This window comes from Amphibalanus amphitrite, unplaced genomic scaffold (assembly GCF_019059575.1).
Source record: "Amphibalanus amphitrite isolate SeventyFive unplaced genomic scaffold, NRLGWU_Aamphi_draft 000100F_arrow, whole genome shotgun sequence".
In the NCBI taxonomy this organism is placed as follows: domain Eukaryota; kingdom Metazoa; phylum Arthropoda; class Thecostraca; order Balanomorpha; family Balanidae; genus Amphibalanus; species Amphibalanus amphitrite.
In genome coordinates this window covers 327349-349048 of record NW_024881595.1, presented here as the reverse complement: position 1 = coordinate 349048, position 21700 = coordinate 327349, and the positions used below count along the sequence as shown (strand labels likewise).

Here is a 21700-nt window from a genome sequence, read left to right as displayed (position 1 = left end):
ACAACTATCATTTCAAACACGGGATGGGTCATTATTTGGTGTATTCACAGTCATATATAAATGGCAATACGACGCGACGCAATAAGGCTCACTATGCATATTCCCTTCCGCACAATGTCTTATAATTTCCACCGCTTATATCCGATTGCATAGTTTGTGATGGTAACATACTCGGGGCTCATTAAGAGGTACACGAGCATAATACGAGTAGATATAGCACGGAATGCATAAACATGGAGCAGTGGTACAGCAGAGATTACGCGCTTATTGCCAGACAGATCTTCAATCCTGATTGACAACATTGGACCATGCTGAGGAGTAAACTCCATTGCTTAATTGCTTAGCGTGTACGAGTAAAACGTGACAATTCAATTTCTATTTGAGTACATGGTCATCCATCTACACGCTATCAATCCGGTAACATAGAGATCGTGGCATACAATAGAGGACCGTTAAACCATTATTGTTCGATACATTTGATAAGCGCCGTCTCCATAGTATGTATCGACCTTGACATCTTGGCAGGTTTGTAAACATGGTATTGTCCCGAGTAAAACAGCCCAAGGGTATAATGATACATCTCATTTTACCGGAAATATAACTACCGAGTAGATAATCTGTAAACACACACCATAATTAATACTGAGGGAGCTAATCGAGCGTGACCATTACGAGAACAGAGATCCCATGGCTGTCTGCATCACCCCACAACTAGCACAGACAGTTGGCTCACCGATCAATACACAGAGTATGCAAGCCAAATATAATCCCGTCAACGAACCGATGTACACAGTACATACATACCTCAGCCCGCCGTCCCACCACTGAGTCTAATACTGAAGCCGCTCGGGCAGAAAGACGGTTAGTCACAGCTCTCTCTGAGGCGTCCCCAACACACGTCATCCTCTCGCGAGTTCTCCGATCGGCCTGAAGCCCACGGACCCAGTACTCTGGCAGCCGACAGTCCCTGAGCAGCATCAACATTGCTCGCTAGACTGATCGCGAAACAACCCTACAATGTCGCCCGGACGTGACACCAGGCGAAAGGACCTGTGACCTGATACATTACCTTCACGAACTATCAACGCTCTGCGAATATAAAACCAGCGTGTGCCGGGAATGTTATCGACTGTGGCCACAGCCACGGCTATGCTCATTTGTACACGTTTGAGTGGGCCCTTATGCCAGTCGCACAGCCACGTCGAGCACCACTCGGTCAAGGCCTCCGACACCCACACACCGACACAGCCTTCAGACCCGGCCCACACTCCCCTGTGACCTCCTCCGACGCTCCATGTCCCCGCCTCGCCACGTCAGACGACCTGGACCGAGGCGCGGCGCCGCTGCTCGAGCCGGCGGCAGCGCGCACAGCCGGCCGCCTCCGGGAAGCAGAGGTAGTGGTAGCAGGCGCCACAGCCCGCACACTGGCGCACCTCGGGCACCTCGAACGGGAACAGCACCTGCTGGTGATGGCACGCCTCGCAGTGGAACGCCCGGCCGCAGCACAGCTGGTGGACAAAACGACGCCACTGAGCGCGCAGCCGGCCGGCCAGGGAGCGCAGGCGGCGCGGGCAGCGGCAGCAGCGCGCCGCCGGCCGCCGCCGGTGGCGCTCCTCGCGCTGCCACTGCCGCCGCTCGGCGCAGCCCCAACAGTGGAACCCGCGACCGCGACACAGCTGAGGGCGGCCCCGGGTCACCGGTCAGGTCAGATGGGGTCGGTGGGGGACGGAGCAGCCCCGGCAGGCGGACAGAAGCGACAGCCAGCAGCCAGCCAGTCCAGTGCAGCTACATACAACAGCACCGCAACTAGGCAGTGGCACAGTAATTGGCAGAGATAAGCGCGGTTATACTGCATACACCGTGAATTATAAAAAGCGATACCCGAATACCATGTGTTGAATATGTTAACATATCAGGCGTAGCGTTTACTGTGCAAGTGTATAACCATTCGTACGCACCTGATTCCATGTACAATTGTACAGTTAATGAGGAAAATATAAAGAAGAGAGAAGATAAAGTTACAGTAAGCCAGCCACCTCTACATTCACCACATGCACAAGAATACACAATGCCAGGCGGCATACCACATATTCATAGATGTTTCATAGATGAGCAGTTTCCCACGGCACGGAAAGTAGCGACAAAATAAAAATAGCTCCAGCCAGCCGATCCCAACAGCACATCAGTAAGTAGAATAATACCCATTACCCATGGTTGTAAGACACCCGGGTGACAGTACTCGTAGTCCGCACAGAACGTGAGAAGATTGCCTGTGACAGGATCGTGGATGACAGTGGGATATATCAGCCGTCCTGTGACAAAACAGCCATGACGACAAAAAAGGCAGGACAGAATGCAGGATCATCATATGTTGACGCGACGCGCACATGCCACGCACATTCGGTAGCGTTCGAGCCGCACACCAAGCAGCGAGAGCTCTAGTTTGGCATAAATGGGGGCCGGGTAGAACAGGACAGGAGTCACAGGCTAGGATAAAAAAGGGATAGGACCATAGAAGAGGAGACCAATTATTAGGCAGTCGGATGGTAGACTCTAGATCGACCCAGCACAGAATAACTACGCTGTGTGGAATGACAAAAGAAACACGGGCTCCTTACAACCTAACTACATCAAGGTCTACGGTAAACGGGAGCTGATGTGACAAACGATGATGTGTCAAGTCAGAGCAAACATAAGAGCAAACAAATACAGAGAAGTGGTGGCAGCTCCGTAATTACGTGCAAGAACACCCAATTCGCCAAATCTGTCAACAACAAAATGTAGACAAATACTGGGAAAAGATATTGAAAAGTTCTCGTCCAAATCGTGCAAGATTATTTTACTAAACGTGCGGTGCTAAATTGCTGAATAGTGGGTATATTATCAACCAATAGAAATCTACCATATTTATAAGTGAATGTTGACTGAAGGAGGACTCTTACAACCGTTCGACATATAATGATATGCATCTGTCGAGTCACATATAATCTAATATCATATCATAACATATGCATTGATCGGGCACTCCGTGGAGGCCACTAGATCTAAAAATCAATTCCTTTGCGTGCAGGACTTATCCTTCACTCAGTGTTCGTAATAGTGCAGAGAAGGTCGGCCCAGTGTTTATGGAGCCGTGATCTGACGACACTTCTTCAGGTATAAAATACAAATACGCTACCTTTTAGCAATGCTACCCCAACACCAAATACCCTTAAAATCCCGTGCCCCGCCATCAGCTGCTCCCATATGCTCTCGGTAGCGACCGACAACCAAAACTTCCCCGCAGCCACCCACTGGCCTTTCTAATGACGTCACACTATGACGTCGCCCGGTCATCAGCTGCTTACCTGACAGAGCCGACAGTGTTCCAGGTAGGCGTTGTACTTTTTCTGTAGGTCGTTGGTGAGCACCCTGCTGTTGGCCTCGACGAGATCTCGCAGAGAGTAGAGGTCAATCTCGTCCATGATGTAGGCGTCCGGCAGTGGATGGGTGCGCAGCAGCCTGTCAGGGAGAGTGAACACTTAGCAAGACTGCGTGATAATGCCAAATTTATTTCGAGGAGCTCGGAAGCAAATCTCCCATCGGTGATGTTCTGCAGGTGATCACTCACTGTTTGGCGAAGCGGCACGACCCGACGTATTTCTGCGCCGAGCTGAGTCGTCTCCGCAGCACTCGGCACTGGTGTAGATCTGCGTGGTTCAACACCGACGCGTTGATGGCGTTCACGTGGAACAGAGGGTCACGCCAGATGGATAGCAGAAGTTGGTGGGAGAATATAGACACCGGGTACCTGGCGGAGAGGGGTGGAGGCCGGTTAGATGTCGCTTCAGCAGCGTTTATGGCGAAGAATTTGACGCCGCACAAGACGCCGACATAGCATGCATTTATTTTTTGTCGTTCGTTGGACAGCCAAAAACAAGAGAAACTAGGAAATCTAACTTCATATTCTGAAAGCAGGCGCATGCCAGCAAATGGGAATCATTTAAATGGATCACTGACGAGTAAACGCGAACAAATCCTACAACCTGCCGCTCCGACAATCAATATCAGTTTAATTCCCTCCGCAACGGAAGCAGAACAGTTTAAGCGGGCACTCACATGGTATAGTCGTGTTTGTGGATGATGCGCGCCGGAATGTAGAACTGCTGGTTGCTATGACAACCGGTGCAGAAGTAGCGCCCCAGGTACTCGCACCAGCGGAATTTCTTGGCGAGTGACGGTGACACCTTGAGGCCGCAGCCGGCACAGCGGTGGGACTGACGGGCCATCGCCACCGAGCGTCTGGGAAAGGGGTAGGGGGACAGCATGAGTCGGCTAGATGGAGATTACTGGACTAGCGTAAAGCAGCAGCAAGAGCTGAGACAAGTGGTGGCTGCAATACTTGTGATTGTTATACATATATTTCACGCGATTGATGGTCGCTGCTTACGAAAATGCAAGTTTAATCGCTTGCCCATTTATACAGGTGAGTGGTGACATCGAAAGCAGGCACGATTGTTTACTGTCGACTCTGTAAAAAGTGGACTGACAATAAAACCATGCTCACAAGCTTGACTAGTTCTGATTCAATTACACAGCAAAATACCAAACTAACCACAGCAGTGCACGTCACCAGGGCTCCCACGCTACGGTACTGACTTTCCCTGTTTGTGAATGGAGAATATGATCTGGGCGCGCGGTGGCGCCCACTCGGCGGTGCCGCGGAGTGTGACACCCGGCGGCGCCTTGCCCGTGGAGCTGGTCGGTGAGGTCCGCTCGTCCGGCTCCCCGCGATTGGCGTCCAGACTGGGCATCGGCAGCAGCTAGGTAAAGAGAGGAGAAGGGGGCGATCAGACAAACGCTGGGTATGATCTGCGACCCTTTTCACAATAAAATGTTACATTGCACATATTCTAAAGGCCAATGAATGGTGGCTTAGAGAACCGGAAAGTAGAAAGACTCAGTCTCTTAATTAGGGTAGGGTGGGGTAATTTGAACATGTGGGGCAATTTGAACATAGTGTGAATAACACAAAATTACGGAAAATCCATAAGTGGCATGACAATAAGACCAATGAGAGAAATTATCGTAACTAAAAGGGCTATCATATGAACGGGGTTTAAAGTTTCAGGGAATGAAGATGTTGACGCACAGTGCAAAAAATCAATTTCGCAAGGATAAACGCCTAAGAACACGTCATTGCAACTTCAATGCAGCGCAAAATCTTGCATTGCTAGCGCCTAATACGCAACGGCTTTTGTTGTACAATGACCTAATCAGTGCCTTCAATCCACGAAATTTGCTTTTGGACCCTGTTTTTAAAAATGGCAAAATAACTATTAGCGTGGGGTAATTTGAACATAGTGTGAGGATTTCAATGAAGACAGGGATAACTCCGAAAAAAACAACGCTCCCAGTTTTTTTGCCAATATTTTCGACCCAAAGCAGTAGCAGATAAGTGATGCCAGTTTTATAAAATTTACGTCTAATATCCGTCTAATGTCCTGCATTTTCGTTGATTTACCGTCCAAAAATGTTAAACTCAACTATTTGTCCAAATATGCCCGAAAATTATGCAGCTATCAACACTCAAAACCGTCATTTGTATTGCTTATCATATAATTTTACCAGCCGAAAAGTGTTCATTATATTGAGAGCTTAACAAGCTTTCCATTCGCCAATCAATGCTACGCACGATTACTTGATAAAATGCTTAAGTGTGGCAGGCCATCGCCCAATGTTGTCCAGACTACTATACCTTTGTGCAATCAATTCCGAATTGGACATTTTAAAGCATTGGAATTCCGAACGTTCAGGTTCCGATTGGCACCACTATAACAGATTAAGTAAGGTTTGGTAGAGTTTTTACCGAACTGTGATGATAGACGTTCTGTTAATTGAAGAGAGGCGAATTTTGTCAACTGACCGGTGTGCAGCGTGCAGATATTGATACTCTGCAACTGTTATTTTTGTTGTTGTGTTGATTTTTCAAATGAAGGTTTGTTTAGAATTGCTCTGCCTATTCGTTTATGGGTCAAACGACATCGGTGCTGGCGAGACTATCGTTTTTATGGCAGGTAAAGGCAGTATGTTCAAATTACCCCACGGTGGGGCAATTTGAACACACCGTGACTTGGTGGAGAAGTGATGCTATGCTATTCAAGGTATGCTCGGCTCGTCCAAAAATGAGGCTTGCATGGTGAAAGCAAGGGACACATGCGCTACTGAAACAGTTTTTCTTCATCCAGGGTTGAGCTGGAATTTGGTACAACGAAGAAGACGTAAGAATATGTTCAAATTACCCCACACTACCCTATTATTCTGAGCGACATGAAGTTGTTATTCTGACATCATCACTCATTGATTAACAATGTCAGAACAGCTCGAGATCAAGAGACGAACCAGATACTGAAAACGGCGGCCACACAAACTAATGCGTCGCATATTGTGAAAAAGATGATCCGTGACCACATCTGAGAACGGCAAGCTAAAAAGTCGTTAGTGACGTTACTGGTTTATGATGACCGACAAGGATATCAGCGTGGCCTCTGTAGCACATACCCAAAAGAACCACTTGTGGGCTGTAACACACATAAGTACAGACTGTACCTGACATGTTTTACAAACATTTATACTACACCTAACGCATAACACCTAACATAACAATATCGCTCAAGTTGAACAAGGCATTCATCAATTTAATTAACTTTAAAAAGGAAAAGGACGTAAAATCTTACAAACACATCCACTGGAAGCGTCCACCAAAAAGATGTTGCCATCTGGTGATTGAATGGCGTGCCTCACAACAGATCAACCACCCCTTCCACCCTCCCCGCACACTCACACTCTGCGGCACCTCATCCTCCCCGACCAGCCAGACCAGGTCGGACGCCTTGGGCAGCTGTTTCTCAGGGAAGCGCGACAGAAGCGACAGCGCTATGTTCTCGGCGGTGGCGGAACGGGGTGCCGGGGCCAGCGGTACCGGCGGCTGCGGCGGCGGGGGCGGCGGGGGGTCCGGCTGACTACTAGGGATGGAGACCGGGGCCGAACGGCGGCCTGAGCCGGGGACGACGGGCGCAGAGACGCCACCTGCCGGATTCAGCGGGACGGGAGTCACGGGACTCGGCCAGACTGGGTCACACGAGTCTGACGGAACTGACTCACAAGTCAAAGTGGACCGACCGAATAAATCACACTCTAGTCAGTAACAAGAAAAGAAAGTGAAACTTGACGCCTCAAGTTCAAAACCACTTTATATATTACAAAAATAGCCATGATGTTGACGGCGACTTCCTTAAAATACTCTATATCGTTTTGCTGTATTGGATTTATGCAATAATAAGCGCTTTGGTGCATGCTAAAATGGCTGGAGGTTGCAGAGGGCATACCAGCAGAATATTGAGGCGATAAATCTGATAAAACTCTGCAGCGTTCAACAATACATGAGCCTAACTTTCCATGACAAAGTACAACATATCCGAGACCAAATCGCACCTCATTTCCTTCCACCAGAGCCAAAACAAAGCGCGGAAACATTCCGCTAAAACCACGGTACAGTGGTACTGGTAGCACGGACAACACTCTAGCACAGCCCAATCCCATCGACACTCGAGACCGGACCGGGCTTCGCGAACTAATGCTTTAAGTCCGGTCCGTCCCATCGACCCATTGACAGCCATCACGCCACGTTTGACTCACCGGGGTCATGAACGGCTGAGCTCGGGGGTGTGTCGTCCGTCAGTTCCAGATCGGAGAGGCCTGAGCAGGACGACGGGGAGCCGCTGGCTGCCGAGGGACAACGAGAAGGGTTAGCGGAGGTCACAGGATATACGGAGATGAGCGTGGGTCATTAATCAACCGAAGATTGAGATGGAGGTGATAGCAGGCCTGCGCAAGTGATATCTGAATCAGGGAGTAGAAAGTTTAGCGTGAGCGTAGATTACGTAACATTTCACGTTACATACACCTTCGAATCACCCGAAGCTCGGTAAAACGTGATAAAAATCACAAGCAGGCGATAGAGAACTCAAAACACGCCTATCTCATTCCACACATTCGTCATTTTCAAAGCCTGTATCATTACAGTAGACGCTATTCATCAAACCGACATCCGCACCTAATGTTTATTCTCCTGTCTATCAGGACCGACCGCAGAGGCGCAGTCAATTGCGCACCATTTCAGTACGGACGTCTGCTAACCAGGCCCCTGCCTGAGCGGCTCACCGGCCCACCGCTGCATGGTGCCGACCGGCACGGACCGGGCCAGAGCACGGCTCGGGCGGACCGCGTGACTAGCGCCGCATAAACAGAGTGCCAAGGTCGCGAGGTCCGTCCGACCATCCGTTCCACGTCGGTAACAGCTGGGTGACGCCGGTACGGCAGGGGGTGTTTGAGGGGCGAAATTAGCAATAGAATAGGTCTGAATTGAATTTTAACCCTCGCCCGCACATGGAGGGGGGGGGGTTGCAACCCCCCCCCCCCCCCCCCAGGTAGTCTTTCTGCTCTGCACTCGACATTTTTAGAGCTAGAAGGCTGATTTTTCGTATAGCTGCTCCTCTATCTTTTCTTGATGTCCACTGAAAATTTCAAGTTTCTGTGATGTTTGGTTTCGGAGATATGACCTTGTTTTTCAGGTCATGTCATGACCCAAATGGCCAATTCTCAACATCTTGCGTTGGCTATGGGCCTTGTGAGCTTTTGACACCTTGATTTCGGCCTTTTTTGCCAGTCTTACCTCCAACCTATCATGGAACATGTTGTTCGACGATGTACAGATGTCAAGGTCAGGGTCAAGGTCAACCTAGGTCACCTAAGATAATTGCGTTTTAGGCAAGCTGAATTTACTTTTTGTGAAGTTTTTTGACTGCATTTTTGGTAAAAGCTTCTCAGAGCATGATTTCATGTAATATGGACACATAAACAATCGGTGCACACATCAGTATACACACAGACACACACAGACATACAAACACATATCATTGACTTTGACCTAACTTGACCTGAAATGACCTCAGCAGCAAAAACCTGGTCGGATAGTGTGACAAAGAGGTTCTAGCTGGCTTGGCACCAGAAAACGGCATCGTCATCGGTATATGATAAGCGGCGCACTTGATATCCAACGGTGACTCAAAACAGCAACATTTTTTAGTTTGACCTGACCTGGAAGGTCAATGACTGACCTGAGAAGGTAAAACTGGGTATCATTGGATTCGTCTCTTCCCAAAGAATCTTTTTGGTCCTTACCGCTAAGCTCTATCTCCAACAGGAACGAAATGGCGCGGGGGGGTGGCAACCCCCCCCCCCCATGTGCGTTCTAGGATGGGAAAATGGCATGTGCGGGCGAGGGTTAAAGAATGAAGCTAGATAAAAGGCATGCGATCGCGGAGTCCGACGTCTGTCTTTTTAAGGCCATTTAATTTTCAATGGAATATTCATACGCGACAGACTAACGCTAATTTTCAAACGTAGCTAGTTCGAAACACATTTCATATTTTTCATCATGTTTCATCTTTATGATCAGACCGGTTTCGGTGTATTAACACCATCATCAGTGAGTAAAAATACAAAAAACATACAAATACATCGCAATCATTCAGTCGTTCGTAATATATGCATTCGAGACACTAATACAAGAAACAAGTACACTAATTCGTGCTACACAATACGCATGACAGTTATATTTGGACGCCTCTGTTGTATGAAGCGTCACTTATAGGTCACTCATAACACGATATTGAGTGGCAGCGCAGAGTTTTGGGAATTCAGTTTTGGTCTATGTTTGTGGATGTAGAGAGACTCTAATAGCCTAAGGTCAAGCTCCAGGTAACTCCTCTGCAGAATTGTAAAATCGTTAATTGAGAAGGCGGTGCCACACTCATCAGAGTGGTCTTTAACTGAAGAGGGCTTTGGGCTAAATACCATTAAGCCAGTGCGGTCAGAAACCCCCATGTGCTGGCACACTCTAGTAGTGAGGCGTACATGAGTGGACCCAATGTACGACTCCCCACACGAGGAGCAACAAAACTGGTATACAACACCAGAGCGGCAAGCTTTGGGAACCCTGTCTTTGAAGCGGAAGATAGAACCGATGGTGAAGGTGTTTCTTAGAATCACCTTGGGGTCAAGATAGGGATAGAAGGACGTCAGTAAAGTTATGAGGTCTTTTCGCAGGCTAAGGGATTGTGCACCAAAGTAAGGTAGTACTAGGTTCTTCTCCAGCTTGGGCACGATGACTTCGCTCGATATTGCTGCATATTGTCTGTCAAGGAACTTTCTAACATGAAAATCAAACATGTTTGTTGGAAAGCCATTGTTTTGAAAGAACTTTCGTAGGAACTTGAGTTCGCTGTCAAACAGTTTAAAATCAGAGCAGAGCCGGAATGCCCTGAAAATGGCAGATTGCATGACAGCCTTCTTAACAGTCTGAGGGATGAAAGTAAAAAAACTCAAACCCAGACCCGTAAAGGAGGGTTTCCTATAAACTGATGTAACCAGTCGTTCTCCCGCTTTTTGGACTTGCACATCTAAAAAAGGAAGGGATCCGTTCTTTTCTACCTCTTTTGTAAACCGTATCTTTGGGTGACGGCCATTCAAGAAATCCAGAAACTTGTCTACTTTGGACTGGTCGTCAAAAATAAGGAAACAGTCACCTACATACCTCCGGAAATACTTTGGGCGAAACTCATTTGGGCAGTCATTGAGCCAGTTCACCTCATGGAAACAAAGAAAAATATTTGCAAAGGTAGGGCCGAGAGGGAGACCCATGCCCACCCCATCTTCCTGTTTGTAGAGCACATTATTAAATAAGAAGTACGAGTTTAGTACGGCTAACTCTAGCAACGTTCGAAAAACATTCTTCGTGATGCCCCCTACAGTTACTGCGCTATGAAAGAGAGAGCGAATGCTAATGTCTATAGTTTCTTTCACAGGTATGTTAGTGAAAAGACTTTCAATGTCAAAACTCGCCATGACCGTAGAGGAATCTACTTTAAGTCCTTTGAGTTCGTTAGCGAACTCATAGCTGTTCTTAATCGTGTACTGGTTTTCGGTCAGAGGTGAGAGGATAGGTACCAAATATTTAGCTAGTTTGTACGTGGCCGTTCCGCAAGCCGCGAAAATTGGGAGCAGTGGTACGCGCAGCTTATGAATCTTAGGAAGGCCATACAGAATACCTGGAGAAGAACCTGAAGCATGTAGGTCAGTATACACATCAGAAGAAATAGTATTTGACTTCTTAAGGCTACGAAGGACTCTATTCACTTTGTCCTCTACTTGAAGCTTTGTCCTCTACTATGAAGATTCATAAGCTGCGCGTACCACTGCGCCCAATTTTCGCGGCTTGCGGAACGGCCACGTACAAACTAGCTAAATATTTGGTACCTATCCTCTCACCTCTGACCGAAAACCAGTACACGATTAAGAACAGCTATGAGTTCGCTAACGAACTCAAAGGACTTAAAGTAGATTCCTCTACGGTCATGGCGAGTTTTGACATTGAAAGTCTTTTCACTAACATACCTGTGAAAGAAACTATAGACATTAGCATTCGCTCTCTCTTTCATAGCGCAGTAACTGTAGGGGGCATCACGAAGAATGTTTTTCGAACGTTGCTAGAGTTAGCCGTACTAAACTCGTACTTCTTATTTAATAATGTGCTCTACAAACAGGAAGATGGGGCAGGGGCTCCGCCACGGTTTTGGGATTGGGGGGGTCCGACCAAAAACACAAAACCTCGCTGGCGGATCCAAGGTGGGCATTTTGGGCTAATTCACCCCCACCCCTACCCCCACCCCCACCCCCACCCCACCCCCTGCAGCTCCCGAAATCGATGAAAAATTGCCGTTTTTTTCTAGAGTTCAAAGGAAACTTAACAATTCTATCGGGAGGATTTTGCTTTATGTACCGAAAAAAACAAGGTTCAGTTTGCAAGAGGAGTCGAAAACCGAGAAGCGGAGCTCAATGACACCGACATGGCGGCCTCTCAAATCAACGTTCTTAAGGAAAGGAGGCCGCTGTTGCGCGCTCCAAGGGCGGTGTTAGCCATCAGACAGCGCATTAGGCTCTCAGACTAGTATGGTGCTCGAAAGACCGGCTTACCCCCCCCCCCCCCCACACACACACACATATACACTATCGGGTGATCTCACATGGGAAGAGGGTTCTCAGATCGATTTGAAGCTCTTTTGGGGCGGGTGTTGTGTCTAGGAGGTGTCCTGCAAGCTGGACCCCTCTCACGAAATTATTGCCAAATTCTAGCATGCTAAGTTAATCCTAGCAATCTTAAACGCATTCATAGTAATAACAAAATGGTAGAATGACACTCCCATAAATATAGGTCGGCGATTGTTGAGCAGAGCACTTCGTGTGTCACAACATCTTCGTGTTTCCCTACATTTCTAGATCTTAAATTCCTTAGCTTTGCGACCATCAACACATTCTAATTAAATTATTCAACACATTCTGTGAATGATTTATTCATTCTAACGCAAAACAAGGTTACAGGTATTCGGAATATTGGGGGGTACTGTACCCCCCATGGGAATTATTGAGGGGGTCCGGACCCCCGCGTACCCCCCTGTGGCGGAGCCCCTGAGATGGGGTGGGCATGGGTCTCCCTCTCGGCCCTACCTTTGCAAATATTTTTCTTTGTTTCCATGAGGTGAACTGGCTCAATGACTGCCCAAATGAGTTTCGCCCAAAGCATTTCCGGAGGTATGTAGATGACTGTTTCCTTATTTTTGACGACCAGTCCAAAGTAGACAAGTTTCTGGATTTCTTGAATGGCCGTCACCCAAAGATACGGTTTACAAAAGAGGTAGAAAAGAACGGATCCCTTCCTTTTTTAGATGTGCAAGTCCAAAAAGCGGGAGAACGACTGGTTACATCAGTTTATAGGAAACCCTCCTTTACGGGTCTGGGTTTGAGTTTTTTTACTTTCATCCCTCAGACTGTTAAGAAGGCTGTCATGCAATCTGCCATTTTCAGGGCATTCCGGCTCTGCTCTGATTTTAAACTGTTTGACAGCGAACTCAAGTTCCTACGAAAGTTCTTTCAAAACAATGGCTTTCCAACAAACATTTTTGATTTTCATGTTAGAAAGTTCCTTGACAGACAATATGCAGCAATATCGAGCGAAGTCATCGTGCCCAAGCTGGAGAAGTACCTAGTACTACCTTACTTTGGTGCACAATCCCTTAGCCTGCGAAAAGACCTCATAACTTTACTGACGTCCTTCTATCCCTATCTTGACCCCAAGGTGATTCTAAGAAACACCTTCACCATCGGTTCTATCTTCCGCTTCAAAGACAGGGTTCCCAAAGCTTGCCGCTCTGGTGTTGTATACCAGTTTTGTTGCTCCTCGTGTGGGGAGTCGTACATTGGGTCCACTCATGTACGCCTCACTACTAGAGTGTGCCAGCACATGGGGGTTTCTGACCGCACTGGCTTAATGGTATTTAGCCCAAAGCCCTCTTCAGTTAAAGACCACTCTGATGAGTGTGGCACCGCCTTCTCAATTAACGATTTTACAATTCTGCAGAGGAGTTACCTGGAGCTTGACCTTAGGCTATTAGAGTCTCTCTACATCCACAAACATAGACCAAAACTGAATTCCCAAAACTCTGCGCTGCCACTCAATATCGTGTTATGAGTGACCTATAAGTGACGCTTCATACAACAGAGGCGTCCAAATATAACTGTCATGCGTATTGTGTAGCACGAATTAGTGTACTTGTTTCTTGTATTAGTGTCTCGAATGCATATATTACGAACGACTGAATGATTGCGATGTATTTGTATGTTTTTTGTATTTTTACTCACTGATGATGGTGTTAATACACCGAAACCGGTCTGATCATAATTAATTCGATACAGTGCCTAATCTTACGATTCCTACTGTTTCATCTTTTGCTTACGTAATGAGATATTTAAACAAAACGCCACGGCAGGCGTCAGCTGTCACCATGCCATTCACCGACATTTACACCTACTGAACTCGAGTCTGCGCCCTATTCAACCACATGACTCACCACAAACACAGCATGACTCACCCTGACCAAAAACACCATCCCTCGCTCCGTGCCCGCCGCATAGCGCAGCGTGCCTCCACCTCGTGCTGCACACGTGACATCCTGCGCGGCTCGCTGTCCCCGCCCCCTCCCGGTCACGTGACTCACTGTCGCTGATGAGTCGCTCCCGGTCGGAGGCGCCCGACGCCCCTCGCTCCACCAGTCGCCGCCGCAGGTCGCCGATACTGGCTGTCGGGTTCGACCGACGCCGCTCTCCCCCGGACTTTGATAACATTCGCATCTGCCGGAGGGGAGACGCGAGCGAGCGGGAATTAGACACACAAAGTCGCGTGATAGGGGAACGGACCGCTGTGTAATGGTGGACCTTTAGTGCCCGCCCTGGGTGGACCTAAGTGTGAGCCTGATTTCATGATGGTGGAGTTTGTAAACTGGGTTCATTGTTCGGTTGTGTGATAAACGCGTCTGAAATATGACACGAGTGGCAATGGTACACGCGGGTCAATTGCCGAGCTGTAAGCCGTAAACACCGAGGCGATCGGTAGTAAACAAGATAGTAGGCAGGGGACTGGCGACGACGGAAAGACAACGGCAATCGTAACTAAACCATGTCACGCAGATCAACGCAATCACACCAAAGCCGAGAGGTATATGTAATGTGTTTACTGTTTATGATGTAATTGATTATAATTGAATGATATACAATTAACATATACAATTAAGAAGTTCAACCAAAACGAAATATGCAACACCCGACAACAAATGGCGTTATACATCGGGAATGCTTATGAGTCAGTCATTACCTACCTCTGATCCGACCATCTCAAAGGCTGCGATGAGCGACTCCGATATCCGGAAGTGGGCGTTCTCCCGGTCCAGCTCTGCCACGTTCCGTTTGAACTCGTGTGAGCCGAGGAAGTCTGTCAGCGACTGACCGTCGCGCGGCTTCGGAAAGTAACCGTCCAAGCCGTACACCAGCGAGTGGCCGCCGCCCGACTCAACGAAGCTAGGGTAGTGTTCCCCGTGACGGCCTCGGTACGGCAGCGAGCGGGGGATGAAGCCCAGCTGCTCGTGCTCGGACGGAGAGGGCAGCGTCTCCTCTGCGGGCTGCGTCGGCGGCCGGGACGAGGTGGTGGCCGCGCGCACCAGCCGCCGGCCGCCGGACGGTGAGGCGGCTACACGCGCCGGTCCAGCGCCTGCGTACGTGGCTACGGCCGAGGCGATGGCGGCGGCTGTGACGGAGGCGGGCACCGTGGCCGACTGGGAGCGACCGTGGGTCGGCCTCTTCGGTACGGCGCCCGTCGGCCGGCTCTGCGCGGCGGCAGCGGTAGGACCAGAGGCGGCGGGAGGCCGCGAGGGCCCAACGGGAGGCTTACATGCGCCAACCGATGCACTGTCCGCGGCTGGCGCTGCAGAGTCCGTAATATCCTTCTCCGGAGGTTTCACATCCGTCCGCACTGCGGCCGCTAAGGTGCCTGTGCCTGTGGCTGCGGCTGCGGCCGCGGGTTCTGCGGGCGTGGTGGGCCTTCTCCGGCGCGTCAGGCGCTCGCTGTACCGCCGCCGCCACCGGCTGGGCGCCCCCTCCTCCGGCGGCGGAGCGTAGTCGATCTGGAGGATCAGCGGCGCCAGCGGCGGCCGGTCGGGCGGCGGCGGCGCCGCCGGCTCGGCTGCCAGTTCCGGCCAGCTGCGCGCCCGACGCATGACGGGACGGCTGACGGTTCCCGTGAGACGCGCAAGCAGATCGACTCTATCTTGCCCCAGGCAGCCTTCTGCTGGCACTGCAACAGGCTCCAGGGGCTTACCAGTGGAGTCTTCTTGTGGTTGGGTTGGCAGCATGACTAACTAGCTTAACTGTGGAATAAAACAAATGATTACCATCAGCAACTACACAGCAACACCAACCCTACATTATGAACTAGACATATAGGTACATTATAATACTGGTGAGTTTAAAGGAAACAGTTCACTTTCCTGAAATTAGTATTTTGCTATGGATTTACGATTTTTTATGCTCAAAATGATCAGAAAATAAAATAAAACCTTTTTGTAAAAACAATTATTTTCTATATTTTAATATAGGACGAACTATATTCTATGTAAAATAATGTTTGACGCGGAAGCTTATTACGCGTTGACCAATCATATTGCGTAGTTCAAACCTACGCATGCTGCATTAGCTGTAAGCAGCATGCTGATTGGCTGACGATGACGTGGCTGCATTCCTGTGCAAGGCACACATTCCTCTGCAAGGCACTCTTTTCGGAACGAGAAATGGAATATCTTCGTCTAGGGTGATCGTTGAGCCGTAAAAGCTCCTGATTTGTGCTAGTCTCAGCTCAAGCTACGACACTGCTATTCCAGTTCAAAATCCCATGTTAAAAGTGAACTATTTCCTTTAAGTAGAATAAGGATGAGGACAGAATTACAAGTACTTAGAATTTTGAAACCCTGCTGTATGCCAATGAACTATCAACTAAATTTGTTCTTTCAACACATTGAAGAATACAGGCAATACTAACCTATCTCCCAAGTCCCATAGAACTTTTAATCACCAACCCTTTCTAATGATGATGAGAGATGACGACGAGCAGTGATGATGAGCGAGGAACCCTCACTAAATACATTTTAAGTTCATATACATAGGTACCTAAGTTTCCAAGATCAAGATACAAAGCCAAAATATGAGGGTGCCCAGTGGCTACCGCTTTAACTTGTCCAGGCTCTAAACACACAATACTGGTTAGTGCTGATATGGTCATGAAGAAAATTAAAATCAGTTATCACTTATCAGGTTGTCTTAAAATTGTTTAAAAATGGGTTCCACCAAAATGAAACTAACCTGATCTGAAAGTAGACTGACACTACCAGCTTTTACAGTTTTATTGATTGCACTGAGAATGATCAAATTGATAAAAGTGATGTTTCGCCATTAGAAGTAAGTAAGTAAATAATACCATGGATGAAGTAGATACTGATAATACTACCCGCAATATTTGCGGCCATTCCCATTTCCCTGAACTCACCCTCGCTTGTATTTTGCCTTGATGGTTAGAGGGCCTTGGTATTTTAATATTGATATTAATCCAGAAAATAGCACGCCCCGATATGCTGATTCTGATTCACAAATGCTCCAATCCTCTGCTCAAGGCAATACAAATAACATTTCAATGATTTGCGGAATTGCCACTGAACTCTATAATGGGAATTGCAGAAATTGTCACTGGGACGCAATTTTTGGAACACACTTAAAGATATTTCCTCTATATGACGTCATTTCCAAAAAAGCTTTGTTTCCTTTTTGAAATGATCTGAAAAGTTCAAAAACGAATAATTTTCAGTTTTAAATGGAAAAAATACTCATGTTAAAAACTTTTGAAGATCTTATAGATGGTTAAATAGTAAAATCTACATTTTTTTCGCAAGATATATTTCATCATACAATTTTTTATGATTTTCAGTGTGTTCAAAACCGAATACTTGACATGAGTTTCCGTACTCTCGGCAGCTAGGACGTCATATAAACTTTTTTTAGCCAACATTTTTATCACATTTTTATGTTTTGTTCATCAAATCAATATTTCATGCTATAAACTACGTAGAATATCACTTGAATTCTAAGTCTTGTGGTCACAGTCGATTCAATGCTGCTGATGAAGGGAACATTTACGTCATCGTAGTTGACAGAGTTTGATTAGTAGGGATTATATGAACACAATTCTATGAGCCGTAAACCGTGAGCCGTATACCTAATAATAATAATAATCAGTGCTTTCCGCGATAACTTATTTTCGGACCTGCGATAACGGTAAAACGATAAGTAAGGCTTGCGATAACGATAAACGATAAAAATTTGCAAAAAATTAACAGCGATAGCGATAAAACGATAACGGTAATTGTTTTGTTAACAGCGATAACGAAACGATAAACGATACAACGATAACGATAATTGTTTTTTAACAGCGATAACAAAAGCGATAAGAAATACAGCTTAAATAAGTGTACTTTAAGTTTATTTGCAGATCTATACACTAAGCAGATGGCAACAGGTTGTACACACATACTGTCGCACGACATACACTGTCAATCGTCTGCCATTTTTGCATCATCCCGTTTACATTTTATCGTTTATCGTTCATAATTTTTGTAACTTGCGATAAGTGGATGAGCAATAATTTTGAAAATTTAGCGATAAACGATAACGATAACCGGTTACTTAACAGCGATAATTATCGTTTATCTCTCATTCTATTGCATGCGGAAACCACTGATAATAATAAATGGGACGGACGCCGATTTCATTGGCGAATCCGAATCGAAGATTCCCTGAAAAGTTGTCTTTTTCTGATGATATTGTGGGTGTAAGGTTTATGACCGACTAACCCAAAATGTTGAATTTGAAATGAGAATTTTTTTACAGTTTATCAAGCAGATTTGTCAAATATTTGAGTTTTGACTAACAGAAAAGAATCTTTTGTTTTAACCTAGGCATTTTAACAGTCATTTATGATCATTTCCAGCCTAGAGCATTATTATTTTTTTTTTTGGTTTATAGGATCTTGGTTTTTATTTGCTTAGTCATTTAATTGCCTGTGTCATTGCCATTTGATCCTGATCCTGGATCATGCTAACTTGAACTGGATAGTGGAGACCTCAAACTACGGCCCGGGCATACAATCAAATGAGGTTACAGGGCCAGGGTCGGTACTTTCACCGGTTATTGATGTAACTTTTTGCAAAACTTGCAAGATCAGGTAGCCTACAAAATTTGAACTGAAATAGGTACCTGCTGCAGCTGGACATAGTGAAGCTCCCTTGTGCTTTGTTTGTAAATCCTCTCAATTTTCAGGTGTTGATGGAGGCTGCATCTGATACTTTGCGTTGGATTGCTGTTGACAACTCACTGGCGAAGTCCATTTGGTCTGGAGCCAACCAATTGGCTGGCTACGCAACTTCTCACTGTTCCAGACAGGTGGGTTGCTGCATTTTGGAGCCTACCTTACAGACAGTGTGGACTGTGAACAGTGCAGCCAGCCAAGCTATTTTTAAACTGCTCTCATGATGTCTTCTGTGTTGTGGACTGCAGAGTCCTGTATTTGTGATGTACTGAGTCAAAGTCAGTTACTCAGCTTATCTGCTATGCATGTGTATGTGCAATGTGCATGTCAACTGTTCATAATTTTTGTTTTGATACCTGCATTTAGGGCAGCACAACAGGTGTCCAGACATGAATTGTTGTTGTATTTGGTTAAACATTTCACATCTTGTACACTGCTCAATGCTCAAAGCTCATTTAGGCTACCTATGTTATAATTTAGGCTCATTAAGGCTACCTACCGTCAATTATAACCATTTTGCACTGTTACTACCAACAGCAATCAATATCAGCTCAACATGACTGTTTATTTGCCGCTCCTCCCCTCCCATAATAATGTATTTCCCTACCTTCTGTTGTCCCAGCCAGTAGCCACCCATATCACTTCACTTCCCCTCATTCTCATGCGTCCCTACTCTGACTGCCTCCTCTCTAGACATCTCCCTCCTCCCCCCGCCCACATCTCCCTCTGACAGCACCCCTCCCTCACAGCCCCGCGGCCCGGCCCCGGCCATGCGGCACCCGTCTTCGCCGGTTCGCTGGCTGCTGGGCAGCAGCGGCCGCACTGCCGTCCAGCTGGCCGGTGTCTCGGGCGCCGCGGCCGTGGCGCTCGGGGCGTATGGCGCCCACAAGCTGCGCGCCGGAGACCACAACCCCGAACTGGTCCAGGTGAGGGCTCGGCGGGGTGGTAGAGTCAAAGAACTTTCATTGGTCAGATGTTTTTGGATGCTGGGAGGGGGAGGGGGCACAGTGTGTAGTTGTGGAGGGTGGTGGACAGATCAGATAGCAGAAGGAAACAATTTTCTATGCGGCATGTTGCCGTTAGACCACTTCCAAGAAATTGACCCCGCGTTCGCAGTCTCCCGGACGACGAAGATTCTACGCCGTCCGGCCAATAACGTTCGATAACCGCGGCCCTGCCCCTGCTGACCTCGAACGGGATTGGCCGGACGGTATAAAATCTTCGTCGTCCGAGAGACTCTGAACGCGGGGTGAATTGCACCTTGGAGAGAATACTGAATATCGGACAAAGAGGAAAGTCATGGTGGGAGCTGCTAACGTGGTTTGGTTGTGTCGTATGTGATTTTATCGATACCAAAACCATTTGTGTGTTTTGTAGTTTATTCCCGGCGTAGTTAGACCTCGAACGATTATCTTTCTTACAACTGGAGATAACCATAGATTCCTCCACCGTCGGCAGGTATTCGACACGGCCAACCGTTACCACATGCTGCACAGCCTGGCGCTGCTGGGCGCGCCGCTGTGCCGCCGGCCCGGTCTGGTGGCCGCCCTGCTCTCCTCTGGCATCCTCGTGTTCAGCGGCACGTGCTACTACTACGCCCTCACCGGTGATAAGTCCGTGAGGCGCTTCACCCCGTACGGAGGTATGCTGCTGATTGCCGGCTGGCTGGCCATGGCTCTCTGAGCAAAAGGTGATGAGACCGCGGGTTATTCTCGGCTTTAGGGATGAAGTTGGTGGGTCGTGGTTGTGTCATGTGGCACTCGGCGGAGTGCGTATAGGTGGTGTCATCTGACGGTGAAGGGATGAAGTACCTAAGTCGGGTGACGCTATGGTTTCTTTTTTTTTTTTTTGACTAGGGAAGCTCTATTCGGATTTGATGGTCGAAAGTTTTCTGAATTATACTGGCCCAGTAATATTCCAGGTATATGGATGGCTTGTAGGGAGCACCGTTATAATTGCACTATGGAATACTCCAAACCTAACACATTTTATGCAAGCTTCCGTATTTCTGCTCGTCTGCTTCAGTCTACTGTCCATACGATATTTGTACTCCAACTGATAGACTTTATGCTTTGAGCCCATCCAGTCGAACAGAATCTTCTTTTCTGCATTCTCTGACGATTATTAAACGTTTCCTGCCGCGGTCTCGCCTACCACGGCCGGCTTCCTTTTGAACTCTCGAAATTCCGCGGAAACCCCAGCTGACAGCACGTGCCCCACACGCATCCACCCACATCCGTAACGTCAGACTGTTTGTGGGCTGTGCATTTTTAGCCGTCGGGAGCGCCCTGTGGTTACCTGCGCGGATGTTGTCACAGAAGCCACACGGATGGTGTGTATGGGCGAGGAACGCTGAGCGTGTCCTGTAGTTGTCGAGAGGTGCGTCTGTGATCACGGGCTTTGTTGCCACTGGGAGCCCATTTGATGATATACTTGTGACGTCGAAAACGCAGCGGCGGCGGGTGCGAACGCTGCGGCGTTCGGCTTTTGTGAAGAATGTGATCAGTCTTGTCATGCCTGTTTGTGTCGCGTTGTAGTTCATCCAATTGCGTGCGAGGGATAACCACATTGTACTCGTGGCCGCGAAGGAGCAATACACTTTCAGACCTTGAAGATGCACTTTGATGTCTACCGTGCCCAGCTGGTTGGCGAGACCTGCGTGACAGAATCTCAAGAGGAAGGTTTTCATCCCTTTAGTGTGAATTGACAATTGCAGGCTGTTTTTTAGAATGTTTCGCCATTTATTTGCCGGAATGGGAAATGAAAGGCGTGTCAACAACGCTTACAGGCAAGGAACATTACAAACATCGCGCGAAAACGTGACATTACGAGTACATTGGCAACATATTCCGCTAGCACTGT

The 21700-nt window shown here is 47.6% G+C and overlaps 2 protein-coding genes across 7 annotated transcripts; one reads left to right on the top strand and one right to left on the bottom strand.

The window, feature by feature from the left end:
• Positions 1–24: 24 nt before the first annotated feature.
• LOC122380520 (run domain Beclin-1-interacting and cysteine-rich domain-containing protein-like) lies at positions 25–17232 on the bottom strand. Of its 2 annotated transcripts, none has more exons than XM_043363726.1 (10): positions 17027–17232; positions 14811–15854; positions 14154–14286; positions 7678–7764; positions 6824–7068; positions 4639–4802; positions 4099–4281; positions 3611–3790; positions 3348–3501; positions 25–1508 (listed from the first exon to the last, which is right to left on the bottom strand). In XM_043363726.1, exons 2-10 carry the CDS (start codon positions 15837–15839, stop codon positions 1314–1316), a joined length of 2370 nt encoding a protein of 789 aa, XP_043219661.1. In that variant the 5' UTR covers positions 15840–15854; positions 17027–17232; the 3' UTR covers positions 25–1313. The 2 variants fall into 2 exon arrangements, with proteins under 2 accessions (XP_043219661.1, XP_043219660.1); XM_043363725.1 differs by having other exon boundaries at positions 25–1676; positions 17027–17189.
• A 209-nt stretch (positions 17233–17441) lies between these two features.
• Positions 17442–21451, top strand: LOC122380519 (transmembrane protein 256 homolog). Of its 5 annotated transcripts, none has more exons than XM_043363724.1 (4): positions 17442–17460; positions 18850–18972; positions 19588–19764; positions 20297–21451. In XM_043363724.1, exons 2-4 carry the CDS (start codon positions 18856–18858, stop codon positions 20519–20521), a joined length of 519 nt encoding a protein of 172 aa, XP_043219659.1. In that variant the 5' UTR covers positions 17442–17460; positions 18850–18855; the 3' UTR covers positions 20522–21451. The 5 variants fall into 5 exon arrangements, with proteins under 5 accessions (XP_043219659.1, XP_043219658.1, XP_043219655.1 ...); XM_043363723.1 differs by lacking the exon at positions 17442–17460 and adding an exon at positions 17678–17697; XM_043363720.1 differs by lacking the exon at positions 17442–17460 and adding an exon at positions 17713–17808.
• Positions 21452–21700: the final 249 nt, after the last annotated feature.

Excerpts from the sequence above, each read along its gene's own strand:
- LOC122380520 (XM_043363725.1), bottom strand. The coding sequence starts at position 15,839 with ATGCTGCCAACCCAACCACAAGAAGACTCCACTGGTAAGCCCCTGGAG. Across the intron at positions 7,765-14,153 it reads GGAGCGACTCATCAGCGACA|CCAGCGGCTCCCCGTCGTCC; the intron begins GTGAGTCACGTG and ends GTCCCTCGGCAG. Across the intron at positions 1,677-3,347 it reads AACACTGTCGGCTCTGTCAG|CTGTGTCGCGGTCGCGGGTT; the intron begins GTAAGCAGCTGA and ends GGCCGCCCTCAG.
- LOC122380519 (XM_043363724.1), top strand. The coding sequence starts at position 18,856 with ATGGAGGCTGCATCTGATACTTTGCGTTGGATTGCTGTTGACAACTCA. Across the intron at positions 18,973-19,587 it reads CTTCTCACTGTTCCAGACAG|CCCCGCGGCCCGGCCCCGGC; the intron begins GTGGGTTGCTGC and ends CCTCCCTCACAG. Across the intron at positions 19,765-20,296 it reads ACAACCCCGAACTGGTCCAG|GTATTCGACACGGCCAACCG; the intron begins GTGAGGGCTCGG and ends CACCGTCGGCAG.